Source organism: Phyllobates terribilis, unplaced genomic scaffold (assembly GCF_046119375.1).
Source record: "Phyllobates terribilis strain yellow unplaced genomic scaffold, ASM4611937v1 Scaffold_8__6_contigs__length_399053987, whole genome shotgun sequence".
Lineage (NCBI taxonomy): Eukaryota > Metazoa > Chordata > Amphibia > Anura > Dendrobatidae > Phyllobates > Phyllobates terribilis.
The window spans coordinates 288,766,920-288,791,633 of NW_027362768.1; the positions used below are offsets into that span (position 1 = coordinate 288,766,920).

General features: G+C 41.8%; 1 protein-coding gene across 2 annotated transcripts in view; it reads left to right on the plus strand.

Annotated features, from left to right (window-relative positions):
- Positions 1–24,714, plus strand: part of SFMBT1 (Scm like with four mbt domains 1) — a 97,969-nt gene that overhangs the window by 47,554 nt on the left and 25,701 nt on the right. For both annotated transcript variants that reach the window (XM_073644360.1, XM_073644361.1), the window contains 6 exons: positions 764–846; positions 6,872–6,998; positions 10,835–10,948; positions 15,586–15,628; positions 17,783–17,844; positions 20,274–20,410. In XM_073644360.1, coding sequence (XP_073500461.1) covers positions 764–846; positions 6,872–6,998; positions 10,835–10,948; positions 15,586–15,628; positions 17,783–17,844; positions 20,274–20,410 — 566 coding nt within the window. The remainder of the gene's footprint in view (positions 1–763; positions 847–6,871; positions 6,999–10,834; positions 10,949–15,585; positions 15,629–17,782; positions 17,845–20,273; positions 20,411–24,714) is intronic.

Consider the following 24,714-nt stretch of genomic DNA (forward strand, 5'->3'; position numbering starts at 1 on the left):
GGTTCTCTGCTGGAGGATGTAGAATCCTCCCAGCCTCAGACACCAAAGTCTGGTAAAGTCAGTCTCTTATCTGCCAAGACAGGCTTGCTTCGCCTCTTGTCTCTGGCTTGTGGCTCTCCTCCTGCCACACTTCCTCTTAGGTGCAGTGCAACTGTCTGTCCCTGCTCTGCTCTGGGACAAGTCTCAGTGCTGAGACAGGCCATCAAGTTCTCTCTAACCCTGCCCCCAGCACCAGCTTTTATAGGGGCAGCCTGCTCCCCCTACTGGCCTGAGACAGGAGGTACTGCATGCTAATATTCCCATGACAAGAGAACCTCCCCCTTGCTCTCAGACACAGCTTTATTACATTTTGTGGCATCCAGGCCAGGGTGACACATATGTTTTATAAGCCAAATTGATTTTGCAAAAGAAGACAAAACAAGAAAAACTACAAGTTTTGCTAAAGTGACTTTTAATAACTTTTAGTATTTTTTGCATGGAGTTTGTGACGCCCTATGAGGATACGATAGTATATTGGAGTGAAGGGTCAGTAGTAGTAGGGATCACTGGAGAAGTGTAAAAACTAATGAATGTTGTTCTCCGATGTGTTGAAGCTTTTTGTCTAGTATAAGTGTTCTTTTACCAAGATTTATTGATGTAATGGCCTTTTTGACTGAAAATTCTATAAATGCCCATTGTGTTGCATGTAACTTTCCTAGGTTGTCTGTTTCTATGTCTGGGAAATCTAGGTAACATGTCTCACTTTGTCTTCGTTCTCCTTCAGGTTATACAGAAGAGGCCTTTGACTGGGATAAATATCTGACTCATTGCAATGCTCATGCGGCTCCTGACAGTTGCTTCCCTGAGGTGAGATTTTCACTGTTGAAACTAAGCAGATTTCCAGACTTTCTTGCATTTTATGCTAGATGTACAGAGCAGCCATTATTAGCAGGACAAAGGAAACAAAAGTAATAGCCTGCAAACATGGCATGGCGGCAGCAGAAAATGCTGATCATTCCTCTCCAATAAGTAAAAAGGAGTCCATCTTCCTGCAAAAATGGACAGAATGCTATAGTGTGGGGGGGGGGGGGGGGAGTAGTGTCCACATTCTTGGAGTGATACTGTTTAAATGTCATATCTAGAAGGATGCGGAGTCTGTACACTAAGGCTTGTACCCCATACACGCACCCACGCAGGCAGGCAGCCACACGCACCCACGCAGGCAGGCAGCCACACGCACCCACGCAGGCAGGCAGCCACACGCACCCACGCAGGCAGGCAGCCACACGCACCCACGCAGGCAGCCACACGCACCCACGCAGGCAGCCACACGCACCCACGCAGGCAGCCACACGCACCCACGCAGGCAGCCACACGCACCCACGCAGGCAGCCACACGCACCCACGCAGGCAGCCACACGCACCCACGCAGGCAGCCACACGCACCCACGCAGGCAGCCACACGCACCCACGCAGGCAGCCACACGCACCCACGCAGGCAGCCACACATATACATCTGAGAGATATACTATAATATAATGTGTCTCTGTCTCCTTATAAATCTCATTTCTGACTGTCAGCCATCGTTTTGTTTTTTTTCCTTGAAAGCATATTTTTGGTCAGGCATCCCGTTTCAGACAGGAAGCTAGTGATGATCCAATAAAATTGTGTGTGTTTGTGTGTGTGTGTGTTTTACCGCTTTTACACAATAAAATCCATTTAATTTTTAGATAAATTGTTTTTGCTTTGCTCATTTCTGAGAGCTATAACTTTAATTTTTCTGCTGATGGAGCTGTATGGCATTTTTTTTTTTTTTTGCGGGACAAGGTGACGTCTCCAGCTATACCATTTTTATTTCAATTCAACTTTTTGATTGCGTTTTATTCCACCTTTTGTTTGGCGGTATGATGAAAAAGCAGTTTTTTTTTTTTTTACGGTGTTCACTGCGATTGTTTTATAGATCCAGTTGTTCTGGACATTGTGATACCAAATAAGTGTTATTTTTGTGTGGGGTACAAGCCTTATTGTACAGACTCCAAATCCTTCTAGATATGCAAAAAACAGCACCACTTCAAGACTTTCATAAAACAAATGTTTTAATACTATCGATAGTGAATAGCAATGGGTGCAGATACTTTTCTGTGCTGTTTTTACCTTTGAGAACACTACTATGAGCCACTTCCCGGCCTAATGTGGCTGTTGAAGGCTATGACAGAATCCAGTAATGTGCGGACTGTAGAACGTTCTTGTACATTAGATATTTCCTGGTTTAAGTGCTTGCGTTTCTGACAGCGTGCCCTGCAGTGTCATCTAGTGGCCAAATCCAGATATACATTATCTCCAGAATTTTTTATTTGGATGAGTGTGGGCAGGGAGTGGTGTATAATTTCTGCTTGTGCAGTCTGGCTCTCAGAGTTGCTTGTGAATGTTTTTAATTCCTTATCAAAGACACCTTTGGGGGGTTTCTGTGTCCTGTAACCAAATTTACACCCATTATTGTGATGAACATTAATTGCTGCTTTGCAATTAAAAAGTGTAATTAAATTCAACCCTTTTCTCTTTATTATTCCCCAAGCAATCAGTTATGGGAAGGTAACAAATAGTCAGACCCCTGAGCTTCGTATACTCTTACAATGAGGATGATTAACAGTGTTAACAGATCTAGGCATATTGCCTGCAGTTACCAGCAGATCCGAAAGCTGTTCTGTAGTGAAGCAGGAACTTCCTAGAGAATATAACCTCATTGATGCAATTAGGAGACCAACAAACACGATTCCTATCGACTGAGCTGAGCAGATAACATGTACATACCCTGCCCCGTCTATTGTGGGGAGATGCTCCTGCAGGCTGGACAGTACTGCTATTGTTAGCTATGGCCAGAGGGTATCATGCCCTGGTCCTATTCTAACTAATAGGCCTCATGAACAAATATCTGTTTGCATGGTATAATTGCCGTGGAAGCTGTACCACCCAGTGTGCAGGAGCGTCTTTCCACCCCAGATGGTCAGATTGGGTGGGAGATAAAAAAAAAAAATAAAAAAAAAAATATGGGTATGCTCTAAATTCAGACTTTGATCCCATCTAGGAACATTAGGTAGGGAATAGTTCATTGATGTCCTTATAGGTCGTCCTATGTGGAGCATTAGTCTTTGTGAATAATTAGTCTGTTGGCAACAAACTATTGGACCATTAACAAAAATGACTTTCTGCCCTAACAATTATTATTAGACTTCGAGAACACAGCAGCAATGGAGAAACAATAACACATCACACCAATATCCATATTGCTGCAAATAACTGGACTGAGAGAGTACCAATAGTCAAGAGACTAGAAGGTAGGATCACCAAAAGGTCATAAAGGACGACAGAGGAGGTCATATTTAGAAAAATAACAACTCTTTATTAATAATAAAAATACAGGATAGATGAGTCATTCTATGGATAAAAATACACAATAAAAACAGCAACATGTGCACATGGCAGTGGGCCTAGGCTAAAGAATTCATTTAATAGATGTCAGATAAAGATCTAGTATGCTCATTAAGTAAAAGATAGGTTTTACATACCACTTGAACAATTACACCCAACATAGTAGTATTCAATGGGGGTTAGTGTACACCCCTATATTACCTCACAGAGCAACAGCCAACTAACGACTGCAGTGCGCACGTCCCCCGACGCGCGTTTCGGCCTAGAGCCTTTCTCAAGGGAAAGGCTAACAATTATTACCATGCGTATAGACAGGCAGGTAATGAAGTACTCGTCTCTTCTACAAGATAAAGAAAGTCTCATCAGGTGACTGAACGGGGACATTGGTGCTCTAGAGTATGGGGTCCTGAGTTCAAATCCCACCAAGGACAACATCTGCAAGGAGTTTGTATGTTCTCCCCGTGTTTGCGTGGGTTTCCTCCGAGTTCTCCGGTTTCCTCCCACACGCTAGATACTGACTGATTGGGGCTCACAATGTAGATTCCCTATGGGAACAGTGATGATAATGTCTGTAAAGTGCTGTGGAATATGATGGTGCTATTATAAGTGAGTAAGTTTAAATAAAAATAAATATACAAAGCCTATATAATCGGGAGGTTGAAGTAACACACTCTGGGCACAAGGAATGTTTCCTATGTACAGTAGGAGAATGATAATGGAGTGTGGAAAATGGAATGTATAATCAGAAAATGACCATGTTTAAAAGATGATTTTATGTTAAATGTGTGTGGTTTTTTTTTTGTAAAAATATGCAGCAGCATTTAAGTGGTTAATAGTTGCAGGGGAAGCTCGGCGCCACTTGCAGCTATTAGACGCTTGCTGGCTGTATAACACACAGCCATTATCTGACGGGAAGAATACAAATTTACAGTGGGTACGGAAAGTATTCAGACCCCTTTAAATTTTTCACTCTTTGTTTCATTGCAGCCATTTGGTAAATTCTAAAAAGTTCATTTTTTTTCTTATTAAAGTACACTCTGCACCCCATCTTGACTGAAAAAAAAAACAGAAATGTAGAAATTTTTGCAATTTTATTAAAGAAAAACTGAAATATCACATGGTCATAAGTATTCAGACCCTTTGCTCAGACACTCATATTTAAGTCACATGCTGTCCATTTCCCTGTGATCCTCCTTGAGATGGTTCTACTCCTTCATTGAAGTCCAGCTGTGTTTAATTAAACTGATAGGACTTGATTTGGAAAGGCACACACCTGTCTATATAAGACCTCACAGCGCATGTCAGACCAAATGAGAATCATGAGTTCAAAGGAACTGCCCAAGGAGCTCAGAGACAGAATTGTGGCAATGTGCAGATCTGGCCAAGGTTATAAAAGAATTTCTGCATTACTCAAGATTCCTAAGAGCACAGTGTCCTCCATAATCCTTAAATGGAAGAAGTTTGGGGCCACCAGAAGTCTTTCTAGACCTGGCCGTCCAGCCAAAAAGAGCAATCATGGGAGAAGAGCCTTGGTGAGAGAGGTAAAGAAGAACCCCAAGATCACTATGGCTGAGCTCCAGAGATGCAGTAGGTAGATGGCAGAAAGTTCCACAAAGTCAACTATCACTGCAGCCCTCCACCAGTCAGGCCTTTATGGCAGAGTGGCCTGATGGAAGCCTCTCTTCAGTGCAAGACATATGAAAGCCCGCATAGAGTTTGTCAAAAACACATGAAGGACTCCCAGATTATGAGAAATAAGATTCTTTGGTCTGATGAGACGAAGATAGAACTTTTTGGTGATAATTGTAAGCGGTATGTGTGGAGAAAACCAGGCACTGCTCATCACCTGCCCAATACAATCCCAACAGTGAAACATAGTGGTGGCAGCATCATGCTATGGGGGTGTTTTTCAGCTGCAGGGACAGGACGACTGGTTGCAATTGAAGGAAACGTGAATGCGGCCAAGTACAGAGATATCCTGGATGAAAACCTCTTCCAGAGTGCTCTGGACCTCAGACTTGGCCGAAGGTTCACCTTCCTACAAGACAATGACTCGAAGCACACAGCTAAAATAACAAAGGAGTGGCTTCAGAACAACTCTGTGACCATTCTTGACTGGCTCAGCCAGAGCCCTGACCTAAACCCAATTGAGCATCTCTGGAGAGACCTGAAAATGGCTGTCCACCAACGTTCACCATCCAACCTGACGGAACTGGAGAGGATCTGCAAGGAAGAATGGCAGAGGATCCCCAAATCCAGGTGTGAAAAACTTGTTGCATCATTCCCTAGAAGACTCATGGCTGTACTAGTTCAAAAGGGTGCTTCTACTCAATACTGAGCAAAGGGTCTGAATACTTATGACCATGTGATATTTCAGTATTTTTCTTTTTTAATAAATTCGCTAAAATGTCTACATTTGTTTGTTTTTTTCAGTCAAGATGGGGTGCAGAGTGTACATTAATGAGAAAAAAAATGAACTTTTTAGAATTTACCAAATGGCTGCAATGAAACAGAGTGAAAAATTTAAAGAGGGCTGAATACTTTCCGTACCTACTAAAGTACCTGAGCTTGCATCAAATGAGGGCTCTAACATATGACTTAACAGTATGTCATATGTTTGGAAGGGGTTAATAGTCACACACACACACTTTTATATTTTGCAATTTTCATATTGACTACTGGACCTAATATAGGACTCCTACTGCCTGTTGCGCACATGAACATTAGTAGCAATAGACTAGTTCAGACCCTATCCTTTTGTCTAGCAGGCTCCTGAGCTTCTAATCGGAGCATGCTCCCATAAGGGCAAATGCAGGCGAAGGGGCGAGCTGCCACACCTATTGTAAATGGTAGGCTCCGTGTTATCTACTCTGTATAGAGATGACTTTCATTATCAGACTGCTGAGAAGTCTTCTAGAAAGATAGGGTAGTATGATTTTCTAGTATAAAATACTAAAGGCCAGTGTGAAAAATGTTTTTTTTTTTGTTTTTTTTCATTTATTTATTTTTCTCAGCTCTGGAGTGGCGCTACTAATGTAAAGTCCCTTAAACATTGTTTTCTACTCACCCTCTGGTGACTTCACCTTTTTTTTATGGTGCCACTCCAATCCCACAGCACCATCTTGTGACTGGCTGGAAGTCAAAGTAATTTTCACAAGCTCTCAATGTAAGTCTGAGGGCCAGAAGAAGTCTCCCATAGACTTGCATTGAAAAGTGACCTCCGGCTCTCCCGGCAAACACTGGACCGATCCGTCAGGTCACAAACTTCCAGGGATCAATGGGTGCAGTGGTGATTAAAAGGTGAAGATGGCGGCAGGCGAGTATAAGAGTAGGGTCAGGGACCTTAGATTACAAGCACCACTTCAGTGGTAAAATAAAAAAAACCCTGCTGGAGTGCTACTTTAGAAGTGATGTTTACTGATTATAGCACATTCTAACCAATATGATTTTCTTCTCTTTGTAGGCAAAGAATGAACATGTTCTTCAGGAACGCATGAAGCTTGAGGCTGTTAATCCCTTTCAGCCACAGAATATCTGTGTCGCCACTGTAACGAGGGTCACCGGCCCCTACATCTGGCTCCAACTGGAAGGTCTTGGTCCTTAAATTATTTGATCATAAAGCCTCATTCTGACTTCCGTGATGCATGGCCTAAGGTCTCCTGACCTGAACTTGACAGCCTCATATATTCCGATTAAGTTCAGGTCAGGAGATCCTTCTTCAGTCCATGCATCACGGGCTGTAAACTGACATTTGAAAGGAACTTAAATGTAAGTTTCACTACTGATACGGAGTCTGTCAGCACAAAATGACTGTTCAAACCCAAGCACAGGTGGTCTGTGCACCCTTGGTGTGGCCAAACAGTTCAGTGCTCCGTCCAACCTACTTGTTTTTCATCTATCTCCATTGACAGTTCTGGCTTTATAGAGCCAGAGAAGGGTGGAAATAAATGGTAAATAAGTAGGTGAGAAGGTGCACTTAAATGTTTGGCCACACCAAGGGTGCACCGAGTGCCTGTGCTTGGTCTGAACAGTCCTTTTGTGTTGACACTCTCTCTTTCATAGCACAATTTTTGTTCATGTCCCATAAATGTCATGGTCACATGGTCTCCCACAGCAAAGGGAGAAAATACAGCAAAGCAACGACTGATTGTGTAAATGACAATTGCAAAATTCTACTAGAAAGTTCGGTACAATAAAAGTGAGTTGGGTTTTAATAAAACTCCCCTTACAGTGGGTTTTACACATGCTGAGCTTTAAATGATGGGATTTAAAAAAAAAAAAAAAATTACTTACTTTTCTGGCTTGGTTTATTGTAAGTCCACTAAGACTCACATCTGTGTTGGAGATTCCCTCACAGATCCTGCAAAAAATACCGAACAGTATAGCACCGTATTCTGCTCTGCATTGTCCGCTAAAAGGACAGACGCCGTAATGGAAGCCCTAACTAACCCTCTTTATAGTCAACATAGATGGATAGATGTTGGCATGATGTCTGCGTGTTCACCAATGAAGTAGTCACTACAAAATATACCAATTCCGATTTTAATTAGGATAGGTCTTGTTGGTATTGTATATACTGAGGGAGCATTGAGTGCCACCTGTGTCTTGTCCGATCCTGCACTTCTATTATTTTTGCTGTTCTGCTTGGATGATGGAGCAGAACAATGGGATGTACAAATACACATGCATTTTTGCATTTAAGTGCATTTTTCCTTTCCTTTTCCATCACACTTGCATCATAGAGACGTCAGGAAAATCCAAAAACTGTAGACCCCTTTAATTCCTTAAACAGATGGACTTCAATTATCATTGGAGGTTTTTTTTTATTTACATTTTCCAATAAGAGTGTGTGCACACAGAGTTTTTACTTGGTCTCCACTCTAAAAACTCAACAAAAAGACTCAAAGTTTATGAGGATGATTTGGAAAGTTTCTGCTAAATTTCTCTTCCAAAACCTGTTAGCACCTACCCTTAGGTTACGTTCCCACCATGAGTTTTTGGTGAGTTTTTTTACGCTGCGTCTGTTTGAAAAAAATGCAAGTAACCGATTTTACTTAAGGGGTGGAGAAATGGTGAATCTGCAAAATCAAAATCTCATCATGGGAATGTAGCCTAAGTACACGGAGATTTTTTTACTTTTCTTTGTATGCTATAAAATTATGGCTGTTTCCATCTTGGACATGTTCACACTGAGGTTCTTTTGAGATGTTTTTGTGTTTTTCTAAGCTGATCTACATAAGTACTCCTTTAAAAAACTCTTCTGATCTTTGTACGGGAAACCCACTTTGATGTCAATACAAGGAATTTGAGCATTTTATATATACAGTACAGACCAAAAGTTTGGACATACCTTCTTATTTAAAGATTTTTCTGTATTTTCATGAGTGTGAAAATTGTACATTCACACTGAAGACAACAAAACTATGAATTAACACATGTGGAATTATATAATTAACAAAAAAGTGTGAAACAACTGAAAATATGTCTTATATTCTAGGTTCTTCAAAGTAGCCACCTTTTGCTTTGATGACTGCTTTGCACACTCTTGGCATTCTCTTGATGAGCTTCAAGAGGTAGTCACCGGAAATGGTTTTCACTTCACAGGTGTGCCCTGTCAGGTTTAATAAGTGGGATTTCTTGCCTTATAAATGGGGTTGGGACCATCAGTTGTGATGTGCAGAAGTCTGGTGGATACACAGCTGATAGTCCTACTGAATAGACTGTTAGCTGCTTTTTTCTTGCCATAATACAAATTCTAAGTAAAGAAAAATGAGTGGCCATCATTACTTTAAGAAATGAAGGTCAGTCAGTGTGAAAAATTGGGCAAACTTTGAAAGTGTCCCCAAGTGCAGTTGCAAAAACCATCAAGCGCTACAAAGAAACTGGCTCACATGAGGACCGCCCCAGGAAAGGAATACCAAGAGTCACCTCTGCTTCTGAGGATAAGTTTATCCGAGTCACCAGCCTCAGAAATCGCAGGTTAACAGCAGCTCAGATTAGAGACCAGGTCAATGCCACACAGAGTTCTAGCAACAGACACATCTCTACAACAACTGTTAAGAGGAGACTTTGTGCAGCAGGCCATGGTAATATAGCTGCTAGGAAACCACTCCTAAGGACAGGCAACAAGCTGAAGAGACTTGTTTGGGCTAAAGAACACAAGGAATGGACATTAGACCAGTGGAAATCTGTGCTTTGGTCTGATGAGTCCAAATTTGAGATCTTTGGTTCCAACCACCGTGTCTTTGTGCGACGCAGAAAAGGTGAACGGATGGACTCTACATGCCTGGTTCCCACCGTGAAGCATGGAGGAGGAGGTGTGATGGTGTGAGGGTGCTTAGCTGGTGACACTGTTGGGGATTTATTCAAAATTGAAGGCATGCTGAACCAGCATGGCTACCACAGCATCTTGCAGCGGCATGCTATTCCATCCGGTTTGCATTTAGTTGGACCATCATTTTATTTTTCAACAGTAAAATGACCCCAAACACACCTCCAGGCTGTGTAAGGGCTATTTGACCAAGAAGGAGAGTGATGGGGTGCTTCGCCAGATGACCTGGCCTCCACAGTCACCAGACCTGAACCCAATCAAGACGGTTTGGGGTGAGCTGGACCGCAGAGTGAAGGCAAAAGGGCCAACAAGTGCTAAGCATCTCTGGGAACTCCTTCAAGATTGTTGGAAGACAATTTCCGGTGACTACCTCTTGAAGCTCATCAAGAGAATGCCAAGAGTGTGCAAAGCAGTCATCAAAGCAAAAGGTGGCTACTTTGAAGAACCTAGAATATAAGACATATTTTCAGTTGTTTCACACTTTTTTGTTAAGTATATAATTCCACATGTGTTAATTCATAGTTTTGATGCCTTCAGTGTGAATGTACAATTTTCATAGTCATGGTTGGAAAAAATTGCATGTCTTTTCTTTAAAGTGTATCAAACTACATGATGATCTTGTTTTTCCCACTGAGCCATTGAAGGCAAGCTTCTTTGAAGTGGGTCACTGAACTGAGTGTGAACTGAGGTCTTGTGATCCTTATTTGTTCCTGAATGCTGGCCTTATTTTCCTTTGAAAAAGTCAATAAACTTTATTGCAGTTCCTGTGTAGGGTATGACACTGGGAAAGCTGCCTGCATGTGAGCGGGGTCCACAAGATCCTTTGGCCGACAGTCTGATGATGATTGTTGGTCATTTAAGGATTGGACATTTTGGACTGATGGTCCTTTTGTTCTCCCTTAGATAAGCTACCGCCAGAGATGTCTGGCAAGCGCCTCTTAGAGAGAAAATAGGGTGGCTGTCGAGCGCGCACTCCTGTGTATGGGAGCAGCGGCTGAGAGAGCTGCCAACCAAACCATTGGCTGACCGCCATCTAAGGTGTACAGAGGCTTTAGCCTAATAATGTAATGTTAATTCTATTCTATTGCTCACTAGGTGTGAAGGCTCCCGTCCCAGAGTGCATTGTGCATTTGGAATCTACAGACATCTTTCCAATGGGATGGTGTGAAACGAATGGGCACCTGTTATGTACCCCACCTCCTACGAATGGTAAATTTTTACTTTGGATTTCAAACCTTGCAATAAAACAGAACCATCTGTTATTTAAGTATTTTACCTTATGAAAGGGCAGCATGTTACAGGGACAGATTCTTCATCCTATCAACCTAAACGGTTTAGTGGCCAGTGTGAACATGTACCAACACGTTGCATGCATACCAACTTGTATTCCAGTTCATTTCTTTAGGTTTTCGTTAAAGCACCACTTCAGTGGGCTTTTTTTCAGTGCTGGAGTGGCACTTTAAATGTTAGTCCCCTGCCCCTACCTCCGACTCGCTTCATAAAAACTGGAGCTTGCAGGCAGGTAACTTTTTCACTGGAGACCGACAGGAGCGATGCTGGAATACAATAAAGGCGGTGACAGGGGAATATGACACTGGGCAGGGGAATTATATTTATGGCGCAGACAGACAGCTGTATTTCTCGTGCGAGGATTGTATCACATTGCAGTGCATGGACTGGCCCAGCACCTCTCCTGACCTGAGCGTGACAGCCTGATTTATTCCTATGCAGCTGTCATGCTCAGGTCATGAGATCTGACGGTCAGTGCGAGGATTGCGATGCGATCCTCGAACGAGAAATACGTCCATCTATCTGCCCCCTTAAAGCACCACTCCAGTGGTGCAATAAAAGAAAAAAAATACACTGGAGTGGTGCTTTAATTGAAGAATGGACTTGTTACTATAACATGTAATCCTTACATAATGCAGAGTATTTGGGAAGCAGATCCACTTAAAAAAAAATTTTGTAGCCTTTTTTTTTTTTTAATCAGAATTCATATTTGTGCTGCTCCTTGGGGCTGTCTGCTCTGACTTTTTTCTAGTCAAATGGAAAAGCAGATCTATCGTCCTATTATGCTGCTTTCTCTTTACAGCAGCATGATTTGGGGACACGTATTCTGCACAGCTGGCATAAATACTGTTCTATTTGGCTAATAGAGGCCAAAAAGAATAGTTTTGAGCATGTGTGTATATATAAGGGGAGTGCTCCCTGCTTTTTACTATTGCTATACCTGGACAGCTGTATGTATGTATGTATGTATGTATGTATGTATGTATGTATGTATGTATGTATGTATGTATGTATGTATGTATGATCTGCAACATGAACTAAGGAAAGAAGGGGAAAGCTGTCCCTACAGTAAGACTAAGCTGAATCCCTACGATGTAGCGGGCTGACTGTTCCTAGCGAACAGACCCGCCTTAGTCATCGGCTAGTCTGAACGAAGACCTATAGCATAACGGGAGGGGTACCTAAAAGAACTAAGGACTGGGACAAAAAATGGGACACCACCTAAACAGAAAAGTAGTTGCAGAACACAAAAAGACAAACTGACAAAAAAAAGTACTAGAGGTCCCAGAAGGACCAAGCGAACTGACAGAGAAAGGCACAGAAGCACCTGGCTAGAGAAACAGTCAAACACTGAAGTCCAGCACAGCCAAAAGGGCGGAGCTGGAATATAAAGGCAGATAGTCACGTGACCGCAAAACCAAAAGATGGAAAAAACAAACAGGAGGGTTCTAACAATATGTATATACAGGTGCATCTCACTAAATTAGAATATCATCACAAAGTTGATTTATTTCAGTTCTTCAATACAAAAAGTGAAACGCATATAATATATAGTCATTACAAACAGAGTGATCTATTTCAAGTGTTTATTTCTAGTAATGTTGATGATAATGGCTTGCAGCCAATGAAAACACAAAAGCCATTATCTTAATAAATTGGAATAATTAAAACAAAACACCTGCAAAGGCTTCCTAAGCGTTTAAAAAGGTCCCTTAGTCTGTTTCAGTAGGTTCCACAATCATGGGGAAGACTGCTGACTTAACAGTTGTCCAGAAGGCAGTCATTGACCCTAAGTAAATAAGTAAATTTTGCATTTAATTTGGAAACCAAGGCCCCAGAGTCTGAAGGAAGAGTGGAGAGGCCACAATCCAAGCTGCTTGTGGTAGTCACCGGAAATGGTCTTCCAACAATCTTGAAGGAGTTCCCACCGATGCTTAGCACTTGTTGGCCCTTTTGCCTTCACTCTGCGGTCCAGCTCACCCCAAACCATCTCGATTGGGTTCAGGTCTGGTGACTGTGGAGGCCAGGTCATCTGGCGTAGCACCCCATCACTCTCCTTCTTGGTCAAATAGCCCTTACACAGCCTGGAGGTTTGGTCCTTATCCTCTTGAAAAATAAATGATGGTCCAACTAAACGCAAACCCGATGGAATAGCATGCCGCTGCAAGATGCTGTGGTAGCCATGCTGGTTCAGTATGCCTTCAATTTTGAATAAATCCCCAACAGTGTCACCAGCTAAGCACCCCCACACCATCACACCTTCTCCATGGTGGTAACCAGGTATGTAGAGTCCATCCGTTCACCTTTTTTGCGTCGCACAAAGACACGGTGGTTGGAACCAAAGATCTCAAATTTGGACTCATCAGACCAAAGCACAGATTTCCACTGGACTAATGTCCATTCCTTGTGTTCTTTAGCCCAAACTTGTCTCTTCTGCTTGTTGCCTGTCCTTAGCAGTGGTTTCCTAGCAGCTATTTTACCATGAAGGCCTGCTGCACAAAGTCTCCTCTTAACAGTTGTTGTAGAGATGTGTCTGCTGCTAGAACTCTGTGTGGCATTGACCTGGTCTCTAATCTGAGCTGCTGTTAACCTGCGATTTCTGAGGCTGGTGACTCGGATAAACTTATCCTCAGAAGCAGAGGTGACTCTTGGTCTTCCTTTCCTGGGGCGGTCCTCATGTGAGCCAGTTTCTTTGTAGCGCTTGATGCTTTTTGCAACTGCACTTGGGGACACTTTCAAAGTTTTCCCGATTTTTCGCACTGACTGACCTTCATTTCTTAAAGTAATGATGGCCACTCGTTTTTCTTTACTTAGCTGCTTTTTTCTTACCATAATACAAATTCTAACTGTCTATTCAGTAGGACTATCAGCTGTGTATCCACCAGACTTCTGCACAACACAACTGATGGTCCCAACCCCATTTATAAGGCAAGAAATCCCACTTATTAAACCTGACAGGGCTCACCTGTGAAGTGAAAACCATTTCTAGTGACTACCTCTTGAAGCTCATCAAGAGTGTGCAAAGCAGCCATCAAAGCAAAAGGTGGCTACTTTGAAGAACCTAGAATATAAGACATATTTTCAGTTGTTTCACACTTTTTTGTTAAGTATATAATTCCACATATGTTAAAATATATATATAATCACAGTGTAACTGTTCCAGGTTTGTCGGTCACCTTTGCCCATAAATTTTCAATAGGATTGAGATCAGGGCTTTGTGATGGCCACTCGAAAACATGGACTTTGTTATCCTTAAGCCACTTTGTTACCATTTTGGCAGTGTACTTCGGGTCATTGTCCATTTGGTAAACCCATTTCCGCCAAAACTTTAGCTTTCTGGCTGATGTCTTGAGATGTTGCTTCAGTATTGCCACATAATCTTCTTTTCTCATGATGCCATCTATTTTGTGAAGTGCACCAGTCCCTCCTGCAGCAAAACAACCCCACAACATGATGCTGCCACCCCCGTGTTTCACAGTTGGGAAGGTGTTCTTAGGCTTCCAAACTTCTCCCTTTTTCCTCCAAACGTAACGATGGTCATTATGCCCAAAAAGTTCAATTTTAGTTTCACAGACCACAGGACGTGTCTCTAAAAATTAAGGTCTTTGTCCCTGTGTGCATTTGCAGACTTTAATCTGGCTTTTTTAGGTTTCTTTTGGAGCAATGGCTTCTTCCTGGCACAGTGGCCTTTCAGCCCATGTTGATACAGTACTCATTTCACTGTGGATATTGACACAATCTTACCAGCTTCCGCCATCATCTGTGTTTTGCTTTTGTCCTTGGGTTGATATGCACATGTCGGACCAAAGCACGTTCATCTCTGGGACACAGACTCGGTCTCCTTCCTGAGCGGCATGATGGCTGGACATTCCCATCTTGTTTGTACTTGCGTGTAATTGTTTGTACAGATGAACAAGGCACTTTCAAGTATCTTGAAATTGTACTCAAGGATGAGCCAGACTTGTGCAAGTCCAAAATTCTCTTCCTGATATCTTGGCTGAATTCTTTACTTTCCCATGATGCTACACAAAGAAGCAGTGTGTTTCAGGTGTGCATTAAAATACATCCACAGGTGTTTCTTATTAACTCAGATGTTGCCAAAAAAGCTATCAGAAGCCTCCATACACATAGCATCCTCATATGGGCAGTCCAGAATTGTTTAAAGGCATAGTAGTGTTAGTGTATGTAAACTTTTGACTTTGCAGTAAGTAATAAAAATGCCTTAAAACATTCTCTCTCTCTCTCTCTCTCTCATATTATTCTGGTATTTGGCAAATATTAAAAAATATGGTAATCCTAATTGACCTAAAACGGGAAAGGTTTATTCTGATTTCATGTCAGATATTGAGAAAAACATGCATATGTGTCTTTTTATATAGTGTATGTAAACTTCTGGTATGTATGTATGTATGTTATAACCAAAAAAACAGCCGTCTCCTAACTAGTCTTTGGCATGGTCTGTTCTTCAAGCTGATTGGCACAACATTTTTGCTGATCTAAAATTGGAATAATAATGTGGGTAGACATCTAATTGTTATGCTTTTTATTTTCTATAGGAAAACCTCGTAAGAAAAAAAACACCAGTAATTCTCAGAAGCCGTAAGTACATGAAATGTGAAAATCTGCACACAAAGGATTACAATTGTTGAAATTGCAGTGATACACCAAATTTACTGTATATGGCATTTTTTTGCTTGTAATCAGCTATGTAGTAGATTGTAAAGGACCTCCAAGTGTTTAAGGCCAATGGTCATTCTTTTAGACACAATGGCAAGCACTAGTTTAGATTTTCCGGCTAAATCAGTACTTACAGTGGGGAAAATAAGTATTTGATACACTGCCAAATTTGCAAGATTTCCCACCTACAAAGAATGGAGAGGTCTGTAATTTTTATCGTAGGTACACTTCAACTGTGAGAGACAGAATCTAAAAAGAAAAAAACAGAAAATCACATTGTATGACTTTTTTTTTAATAATTAAATAGCATTTTATTGCATGAGATAAGTATTTGATCACCTACCAACCAGCAAGAATTCTGGCTCACACACCTGTTAGTTTTTCTTTAAGAAGCCCTCCTACTCTGCACTAATTTACCTGTATAAATTGCACCTGTTTGAATTCATTACCTGTATAAAAGACTCCTGTCCACACACTCAATCACACTCCAACCTCTCCACCATTGCCAAGACCAAAGAGCTGTCGAAGGACACCAGGGACAAAATTGTAGACCTGCACAAGGATGGAATGGGTTACAGAACAGTAGGCAAGCAGCTGGGTGAGACTGCAACAACTGTTGGCCCAATTATTGGAAAATGGAAGAAACAAGATGACTGTCAATCATCCTCACCTCATGGTGTTGGGATGATTCTGAGAGAGGTCAGGAATCAGCCCAGAACTACACGGGTGCACCTGGTCAATAACCTCAAGAGAGCTGGGAAGACAGTCTCAAACATTACCATTTGTCACACACTACGCCGTCATGGATTAAAATCCTGCAGGGCATGCAAGGTCCGTCTGCTCACGCCAGCACATGTCCAGGCCCGTTTGAAGTTCATCAATGACCATCTGGATGATCCAGAGGAGGCATGGGAGAAGGGCATGTGGTTAGATGAGACCAAAATAGAACTTTTTGGTATCAACTCCCCTCACCGTGATTTGGAGGAAGGAGAATGAGTAGAAACCCAAGAACACCGTCCCAACCATGAAACGTGGTGGGGGAAACATCATACTTTCAGGGTGCTTTTCTGCAAAGGGGCAGGACGACTGCACCGTATTTGAGAGAGGATGGATGGGGTCATGTATCGCGAGATTATGAAGGTCCTGGAGTGGCCTAGCCACTAGCCAGTCTCCAGACCTGAGCCCAATAGAAAATCTTTGGAGAGAGCTGAAACTCAATGTTGCCCAGCGACAGCCCTGAAACCTGAAAGATCTGGGGAAGATCTGTATGAAGGAGTGGGACAAAATCCCTGCTGCAGTGTGTGCAAACCTGGTCAAGAACTACAGAAAAGGTCTGACCTCTGTAATTGCAAACAATTATTTTTTGTCAAGTTTTTTTTTTTTTTTTTTTTTGTTACCGAATTATCGCTCCAGTGCTCTTCCTATTCATTTCTAATGTAAAATCACTTTGCTGTTCATATGTTCGATGCTTGGAGCATTGTTTTCATGTTTTAAAATTGCTTGGTGGGCAAAAAAAAAAGTTCATGTCATTCCTTTTGAGGCGGGTTCTGATAGAATCTGTTTCAAACTAAGCACAAATTAATGAATTCTCCCAAAACTTACCAATAAAAGTTTACATTTGAAAATTCATCATTTTTGAGCAGCTCAAAAAAAAAGTGTGCGTATACAGTAATGGACTTGGATTTAGAAAATGGGTAGGCATTAGCTTGTATGTCTAGGTTTTGGTGGTGGTTAAAAACCTCCTTTCCATCTGTTTTGAATGCAGTTGGCACCAACTTGGCAATATCAAAAGTATGATAAGCCTGCCATAATGGAGGTCAAGGTGTGATAGCCCACTGTCTCTTAAACAGTTTCCTGCAATGGTTGTGGCAGAAGATTGAATTCCTGCTGATTTTTGATATTTATTTTACAGTTATCATAACAAATGTTTTTAATGTGCAGTTGAGGAGTTTCCACATAAACTGATAACTGGGTGGTGAAGCCATCTTTACCCTGTTAGTCCCATCCTCACAATCTGCATATTTGTATGTTTTATTCTTAATAGAAACTTTCCCTATTTTGTTTCTTTTTTTTTAGCGGTTTGCTTGCTAAGAATGGACATGGAGTGAACGGGTCATCTACTGCAAGTGGCATCACCAGTAAGCTACTTTTCTATTTTCTCCTAATCAGTTGTGCATCTGAACTAAGATTACTATAGAAATACAACACCATAGATTGGAAACAATGACTGCATCTTCCTCTAGGCAAAACTATTACCAATCCTAATATATTTGATATCAGAACAAAAAATCTGTTAACTCCACATTGACATGTGAATGTACATTTGACTAACTTTACAACCCCTTGAATTGTTCATGAATGGGTTTCCAAAAAAAAAGCAAAATTCTACAAGAGAACCTATAATGTAAAACAAGCAACGGTGTTAATCTGTAGGTCAATAGCATTCTGATACCGTGTGGCACTGATACCGAGAGCCCTGCTGCCTGGAGGAAATGGACTTTATTCCCCCTGGCTGCTTTCGGCTTCCATTCATGGGGGTGGTGCTGGCACCATTTCAGTCAAGGCTTGGTGTATAGACACTGGTTCTAATAATGATCCTGCAGTCAGTGCTGGGGCGCAGTTACAGCCACCGCTTTAAACACAGAGCCCTGACTGAAATTCTTCTGGCGCCGCCCCTATGACTGGAAGCTAAATGCTGCCTGGGAGAATAAATTTCATTTTCTCACGGCAGTGGGGCTCTCGGTGCCAGCGCTGCATGGTGTTTGAATGCTATTAACTGGAGATTAACCCCATATCTACAGGTTATTAGCTTTATTTTACATGACAGGTTCCCTTTTTAAAGGGTTTTCTCCTAATTTGTTTTCAGGAGTGCACTGCTCCTCAGCCTCCTACTTGCCGGGGAGAAGGTGTGCTCCCGATTATTGACCGTTTGGACCTGTGACGTGGTTGCACTCCTGGCCTGAACTGTGTCCTCTCCCCTTGTTTAAGCTGAGGTGGTTTTGCCTCTGCAACAATGGAGGAGCAGATGGGAACTAACTCTAACAGGATCAGGCGATCTGTCCAGCTTCAGATCTAGTTAAAGATAACCTGTCAGCAGGATATTGCTAAGTAAACTACAGGCAGTGTCATGTCGAGGTTGCTGCACTGATTAATATGATACCTGAGATGAAGAAATCCGTCTTGTGATTCTTGTGCAATCAGTGTTTGCAGTTTTGAGTTAAATATGCCTGTTCTCCGGGGCGGGACTGTAAGCAGGGTCTTATCCTGGTGCTCTAGGGTACATCAGCAAGAAAAGACCTGCCCACAGGCCTCCCCGAAGCACAAGTATGTTCCTCATCATAGAGACAGATAGGGGTGGCCTGTGGACACGTCTGATCTTTCAATCTGGCCTACAACACCAAGGAAAGACTCTGCCTAAAGTCCCTCCCCAGAGCATGAGCATATCACAAACTCAAAACTGCAAATACTGATTGCACAAGAACCACAAAATTTATTTCTTCATCTCCGGTATCATTATATTAATCAGTGCAGCATCCCCAACATGACACTGCCTGTAGTTTACTTAGCAAAATCCTGCTGAAACTTTTGCTTTTAGAAAAAGGTTGTAAGCGCTGCATTTCTTGCCTAGGAGACCAAGCACCTCTAGTAGATTGCAGGGTGTCTGGTAACGAGCGGTACACAATGCAATAAAAAATTCCTCTGTTCTTGAGACCGGAGATAATTTTTTAATAAGATTTAAAAGTTCTTGTAGAAACAAACAACTTTGAAATTGTACCAATTAGAGAACTTGAGAATAAACTTTAAGAAAAAAGTCATTGAGGCCTAATTGACTGTCTTTAAAGGGGTGAAGAAATGGGCAAAAAAGTTAAGTTTTACACTTAAACCAGTCCTAACTAAATTCTTAATTTGATGTTCGTATTGTGCTATTAGTTATTTTTGTGTTCCGCCACATTCTTATAATTGTTTTTTTACTGTATGTCGATAAGTGGACTAAGAGTGAGTCCTGGTTGTCGTTGCCACTTCTGTTTCATATCTGTGATAATTTCCAAAGTAAAAATTATTAGAGTACTGCACAATCTTTAATATAAAAGCAAATTTCCGCTTTTAATACTTAAACATTATCTTATATAAAATTGAAGCCCTACATAAAACCGTTGATATAATTTTAGACAGTAACAATTAAAGTCACTTCGTGTTGGTTTTGAATTCATAGAAAATGAAATGAAGATCTAGTAAAGTTTTTGATGGAAGCGACATCACGTAATTATTCTTTAAAAGTGGATTGTTAAACCGCAACATTGTGTGGCGTTTTGTTAGATCAGGTCACCTTAATCTGTTGATTGCATTAAAAGGAATGTAAAAATAAATTATTCCATTTATAGCGACAAAATGTATTAATGTGTTATGCAGAGAAGTAGATATTTACATGATTAATGTCTGATGGACCATCTTAGAAATACCTTTTACTATAGAAATGATTAATATCATAAATCCTAACAATTTGTATAATATGCAATAAAAAAACTAAACAATCTGGTTAAATGTTTATTTCCAATTTCTTCCGCAGCATCTAATGGGAAATATCTCTGCCCCAAGATCTATTTCAATCATCGCTGCTTCTCAGGTCCTTATCTAAACAAAGGACGGATAGCAGAGCTGCCCAAGTCCGTGGGTCCGGGAAATTGTGTTTTGGTCCTCAAAGAGGTACTGTGCAACCTAGACTAAATTACTCCGATTATTATACGGGCCAATATTTTGTCCTGCACAAATACAATGGATGAAAGTGCAGGTAGTATGGTGGAAATCAGTCCTTCACCAGTAGGAGGGGAGGATGTTTGCTTTGACCATCACTTGTGAATATTGTGATTCTTTACTTACCTGTCGGTGCGATCTTTCTTTGTAATGCTGCCTTTGATAATGAAATGACTACTGGAAAGGGGTTTGTACAAAAATGGAAATGTCTGAGCATTCTTGGACTAACGCTCGTTTTGCAATTATCTTGCCTAGTAAACAGGCTGCCGATCACTTGATGAACGAGCAAGATGCTTGTTCGTCGGGTGAAATGATCTTTTATGTAGCATAGAACATCATTGTTCTCTGCAGTACATTGTCCCATGTAAACCGGATTCAGACTGCTGAGAGCAATGGCAGCCTGGGCACACTTAGTAGTATAGATTGCTCAGTGCACATCGTTTTCTTTGGTCAACCTGTGCAAAGACTCATTCAAATGACCGGTGATTGGTAAATTTTTACCAATCAGCGTCGTATGGTGTCACCAGTCGGTCCGTCTAAATCAAGGGCGCACAACCTCTTTTGGTAGAAGTGCCACATTGTCATAATGAGCCATTCCAGGGGCCGCACTAACAATGAAAGGGGTATTGCCTTTTGTGACATTTATGGCATATCAAAATTATATACTATAAATGTCTGATAAGTTCTATAAGTAGAATTTGTACCTATTTCCACTCTTTAGTACTCGAAGGCTGTGTGCCCACGAAGAGTTTTTCATGAGCTTTTGATGCTATATATTTTCGCAGCCTTCTACAGTTCCAGCAATAAAGAGGGGATTTTAAATCTCATGCCATGTGCTTTTTTTGTTTTGTTTTTTTACACAACCTTAAAGAAGTTGTGCACTATAGATTCCCCCCCCCCCCCAATGTATTCCCCCGGGGCCCCTAAGACTTTTTGCAAATGCCTTCCGTTGCTGATAACGCCTGTGAGTGGCGATCACAGGCTTCATCTGACCCCGCACTGACGTCACGACAAGTGAGGCGTGATTCAGCGCTGGGGTCCCCGCGGTGGCTGCTGGGTTGTGGGTGGGGTTACATCCCGCGTTACACCCGGTATTCACCGTGCGCTTTCCCAATGAATGGGGACAGGAAGAGCACGCAGTGCATGCCGGGTGTAACCCAGGGGAATAACCCTGCCACAACCCTGTAGCCACCGTGGAACCAGGCAGACAAAGACCCCGGACTGCAGCCTGGACTTGTCGTTACATCAGCCGATGTCCGAGCCGCCACCAGCCGGGGGTCACGTGATGCCTGTGAGTGGCGCTATCCCTGGCCACTATCTGCAACGGAAGGTATTTACAAAAAGTCTTAGGGGCCCCATGGGGAAACATTGGGGGGGTAATCTAAAGTAGTGGACAACCCCTTTAACTGACCTGCGGTGCACATTTCAAATCCACGACATGTCAATTTTTCTTTTTTGGTACGCTGAGTGCAGATTTCCCCCATAGAATTGCATTAGACGTGGAAAATCTGCAAGCAAGAATCACGTAATCTGTACATTACTGTATTACTAAAGTTTTGTCAAAGCCAAATACTAAAAAGTATCAAAACCAAAGCAGCTTTATTTAAAACCTGACATACCAAAAAGAGACACAAATGCAGCATTAAAAAAATAAAAACCTCAAAAATCAAAATCAAGAAAAAACAGGTAATTTTAATTTATCTAATAGGTGCAGAAATGCTACAGAAAATCTGCAACATCAGAAAGTCACAAAATACTTATAAGAATGAAGCCTCATAGTGTGGTCAGTGTTTTTTTTTTTTTTGTTCTTTTTTTACAAGTATTTAGAAATTAGATTCTGCTCCTAAATCCGCATCAAATATTCTTTGAAATAAGTTTCCAATTGGGTTGCATAGCTCCTTTACTGTACAGTACTGTTTTTTATTTTGCGTTATTTTGAACATTTCCCAGTAAAACTAATAAAAAAAACTTATTCAAAGAGTGTTTGAAGCATATTTAAGTGGATTTGCAGTAAAATCTTCTAAATCCTTGTAAAAAGCTGTCTGAATAGGACCTAAAATGGAAAAGGTCATGCATGCACATGGCTCTCTACAATAATTGTTTTTTTTTTTGCTTTAAAGGGTCTGTCAGCACAGAATGACTGTTCAAACTAAGTCCCACTGCTTGATGCTTCATAGCGGGGCCAATCCTTTATACACACCTTCCCACCTGCTGGTTTCTATCTCCACATCCCTCTTCTTTGACAGCTCTGGCTTCATTGAGTCAGAGAAGGGAGGAGATAGATGGAAAACAAGCAGGTGTGAAGGTGCAGGTAAATGATTGTCCCCTCCATGGAGTATCGGGCGCCTGTACTTGGTTTGAACAATCATTCTGTGCTGACAGTCCTTTTAATGCTTAATGTTTAAGAACTCCCATAAACTACAGAGGAGCGTCCACAGACATGGAGGCCACCTGTGTAATTCACATACTCATATCTGGAGTGCTGAATGGGTTAAGTGACCCCATTTTCCTGATGTATGAAACATCCAGCGATGTCTACACCGTGCACCATTAGTCCTTGCCAGTCTCTGCTCCTCAGCTGCTGCCACCACTACTCTTCTGTGTGTAGCTGATCACATATAGTCAACCTGTCAGACAAGAATTTTTTCTGTCCGTATGGTTGAGGACCGCACAGAATGGCATTGTGGGCTGCGTGTGGACTCCGGGCTGTAAGTTGTGCAGCTCTGATCTGAACAGATCCTTTTAGTGGCAAGAATGAAAAGATAGCAAGATTTATTTGTAGCCACTTCTCACCACAGCCAGTTTTCATTTTAGGGCTTTTACTTACAGTGGGGGAAAAAAGTATTTAGTCAGCCACCAATTGTGCATGTTCTCCCACTTAAAAATGAGAGAGGCTTGTGATCGACATCATAGGTAGACCTCAACTATGACAGACAAAATGAGAAAACAAATCCTGAAAATCACATTGTCTGATTTGGAAAGAATTTTTTTTTTCAAATTTTGGTGGAAAATAAGTATTTGGTTAATTACAAAAGTTCATCTCAATACTTTGTTATATATCCTTTGTTGGCAATGACAGAGGTCAAACGTTTTCTGTAAGTCTTCACAAGGTTGGCACACACTGTTGCTGGTATATTGGCCCAGTCCTCCTTGCAGATGTCCTCTAGAGCAGTGATGTTTTGGGGCTGTTGCTGGGCAACACGGACTTTCAACTTCCTCCAAAGGTTTTCTATAGGGTTTAGATCTGGAGACTGGCTAGGCCACTGCAGGACCTTGAAATGCTTCTTACGAAGCCACTCCTTCGTTGCCCTGGTGGTGTGCTTGGGATCATTGTCATGCTGAAAGATCCAGCCACGTTTCATCTTCAATGCCCTTGTTGATGGAAGGATGTTTGCACTCAAAATCTCACTATTCATGGCCCCATTCATTCTTTCATGTACACGGATCAGTCGTCCTGGTCCCTTGGCAGAGAAACAGCCCTAAAGCATGATGTTGCCACCCCCATGTTTCACAGTAGGTATGGTGTTCTTTGGATGTAACTCGGCCTTATTTCTCCTCCAAAGACGACGAGTTGTGTTTCTACCAAACAGTTCTACTTTGGTTTCATCTGACCATATGACATTCTCCCAGTACTCTTCTTGATCATCCAAATGCTCACTAGCAAACTTCACACGGACCCCGACATGTAATGGCTTAAGTAGGGGGACACGTCTGGCACTGCAGGATCTGAGTCCCTGGTGGGGTAGCGTGTTACTGATGGTAGCCTGTGTAGCATTGGTCCCAACTGTCTGCAGGTCATTCACTAGGTCCCCCCGAGTGGTTCTGGGATTTTTGCTCACTGTTCTTGAAATCATTTGACCCCACGGGGTGAGATCTTATGTGGAGCCCCAGATCGAGGGAGATTATCAGTGGTCTTGTATGTCTTCCATTTTCTAATTATTGCTCCCACAGTTTATTTCTTCACACCACGCTGCTTGCCTATTGCAGATTCAGTCTTCCCAGCCTGGTGCAGGGCTACAATTTTTGTTTCTGGTGTCCTTCGACAGCTCTTTGGTCTTCACCATAGTGGAGTTTGGAGTGTGACTGTTTGAGGTTGCTGACAGGTGTCTTTTATACTGATAACCAGTTCAAACAGGTGCCAGTACTACAGGTAATGGGTGGAGGACAGAGGAGCCTCTTAAAGAAGAAGTTACAGGTCTGTGAGAGCCAGAAATCTTGCTTTTTTGTAATTGACCAAATACTTATTTTCCACCAAA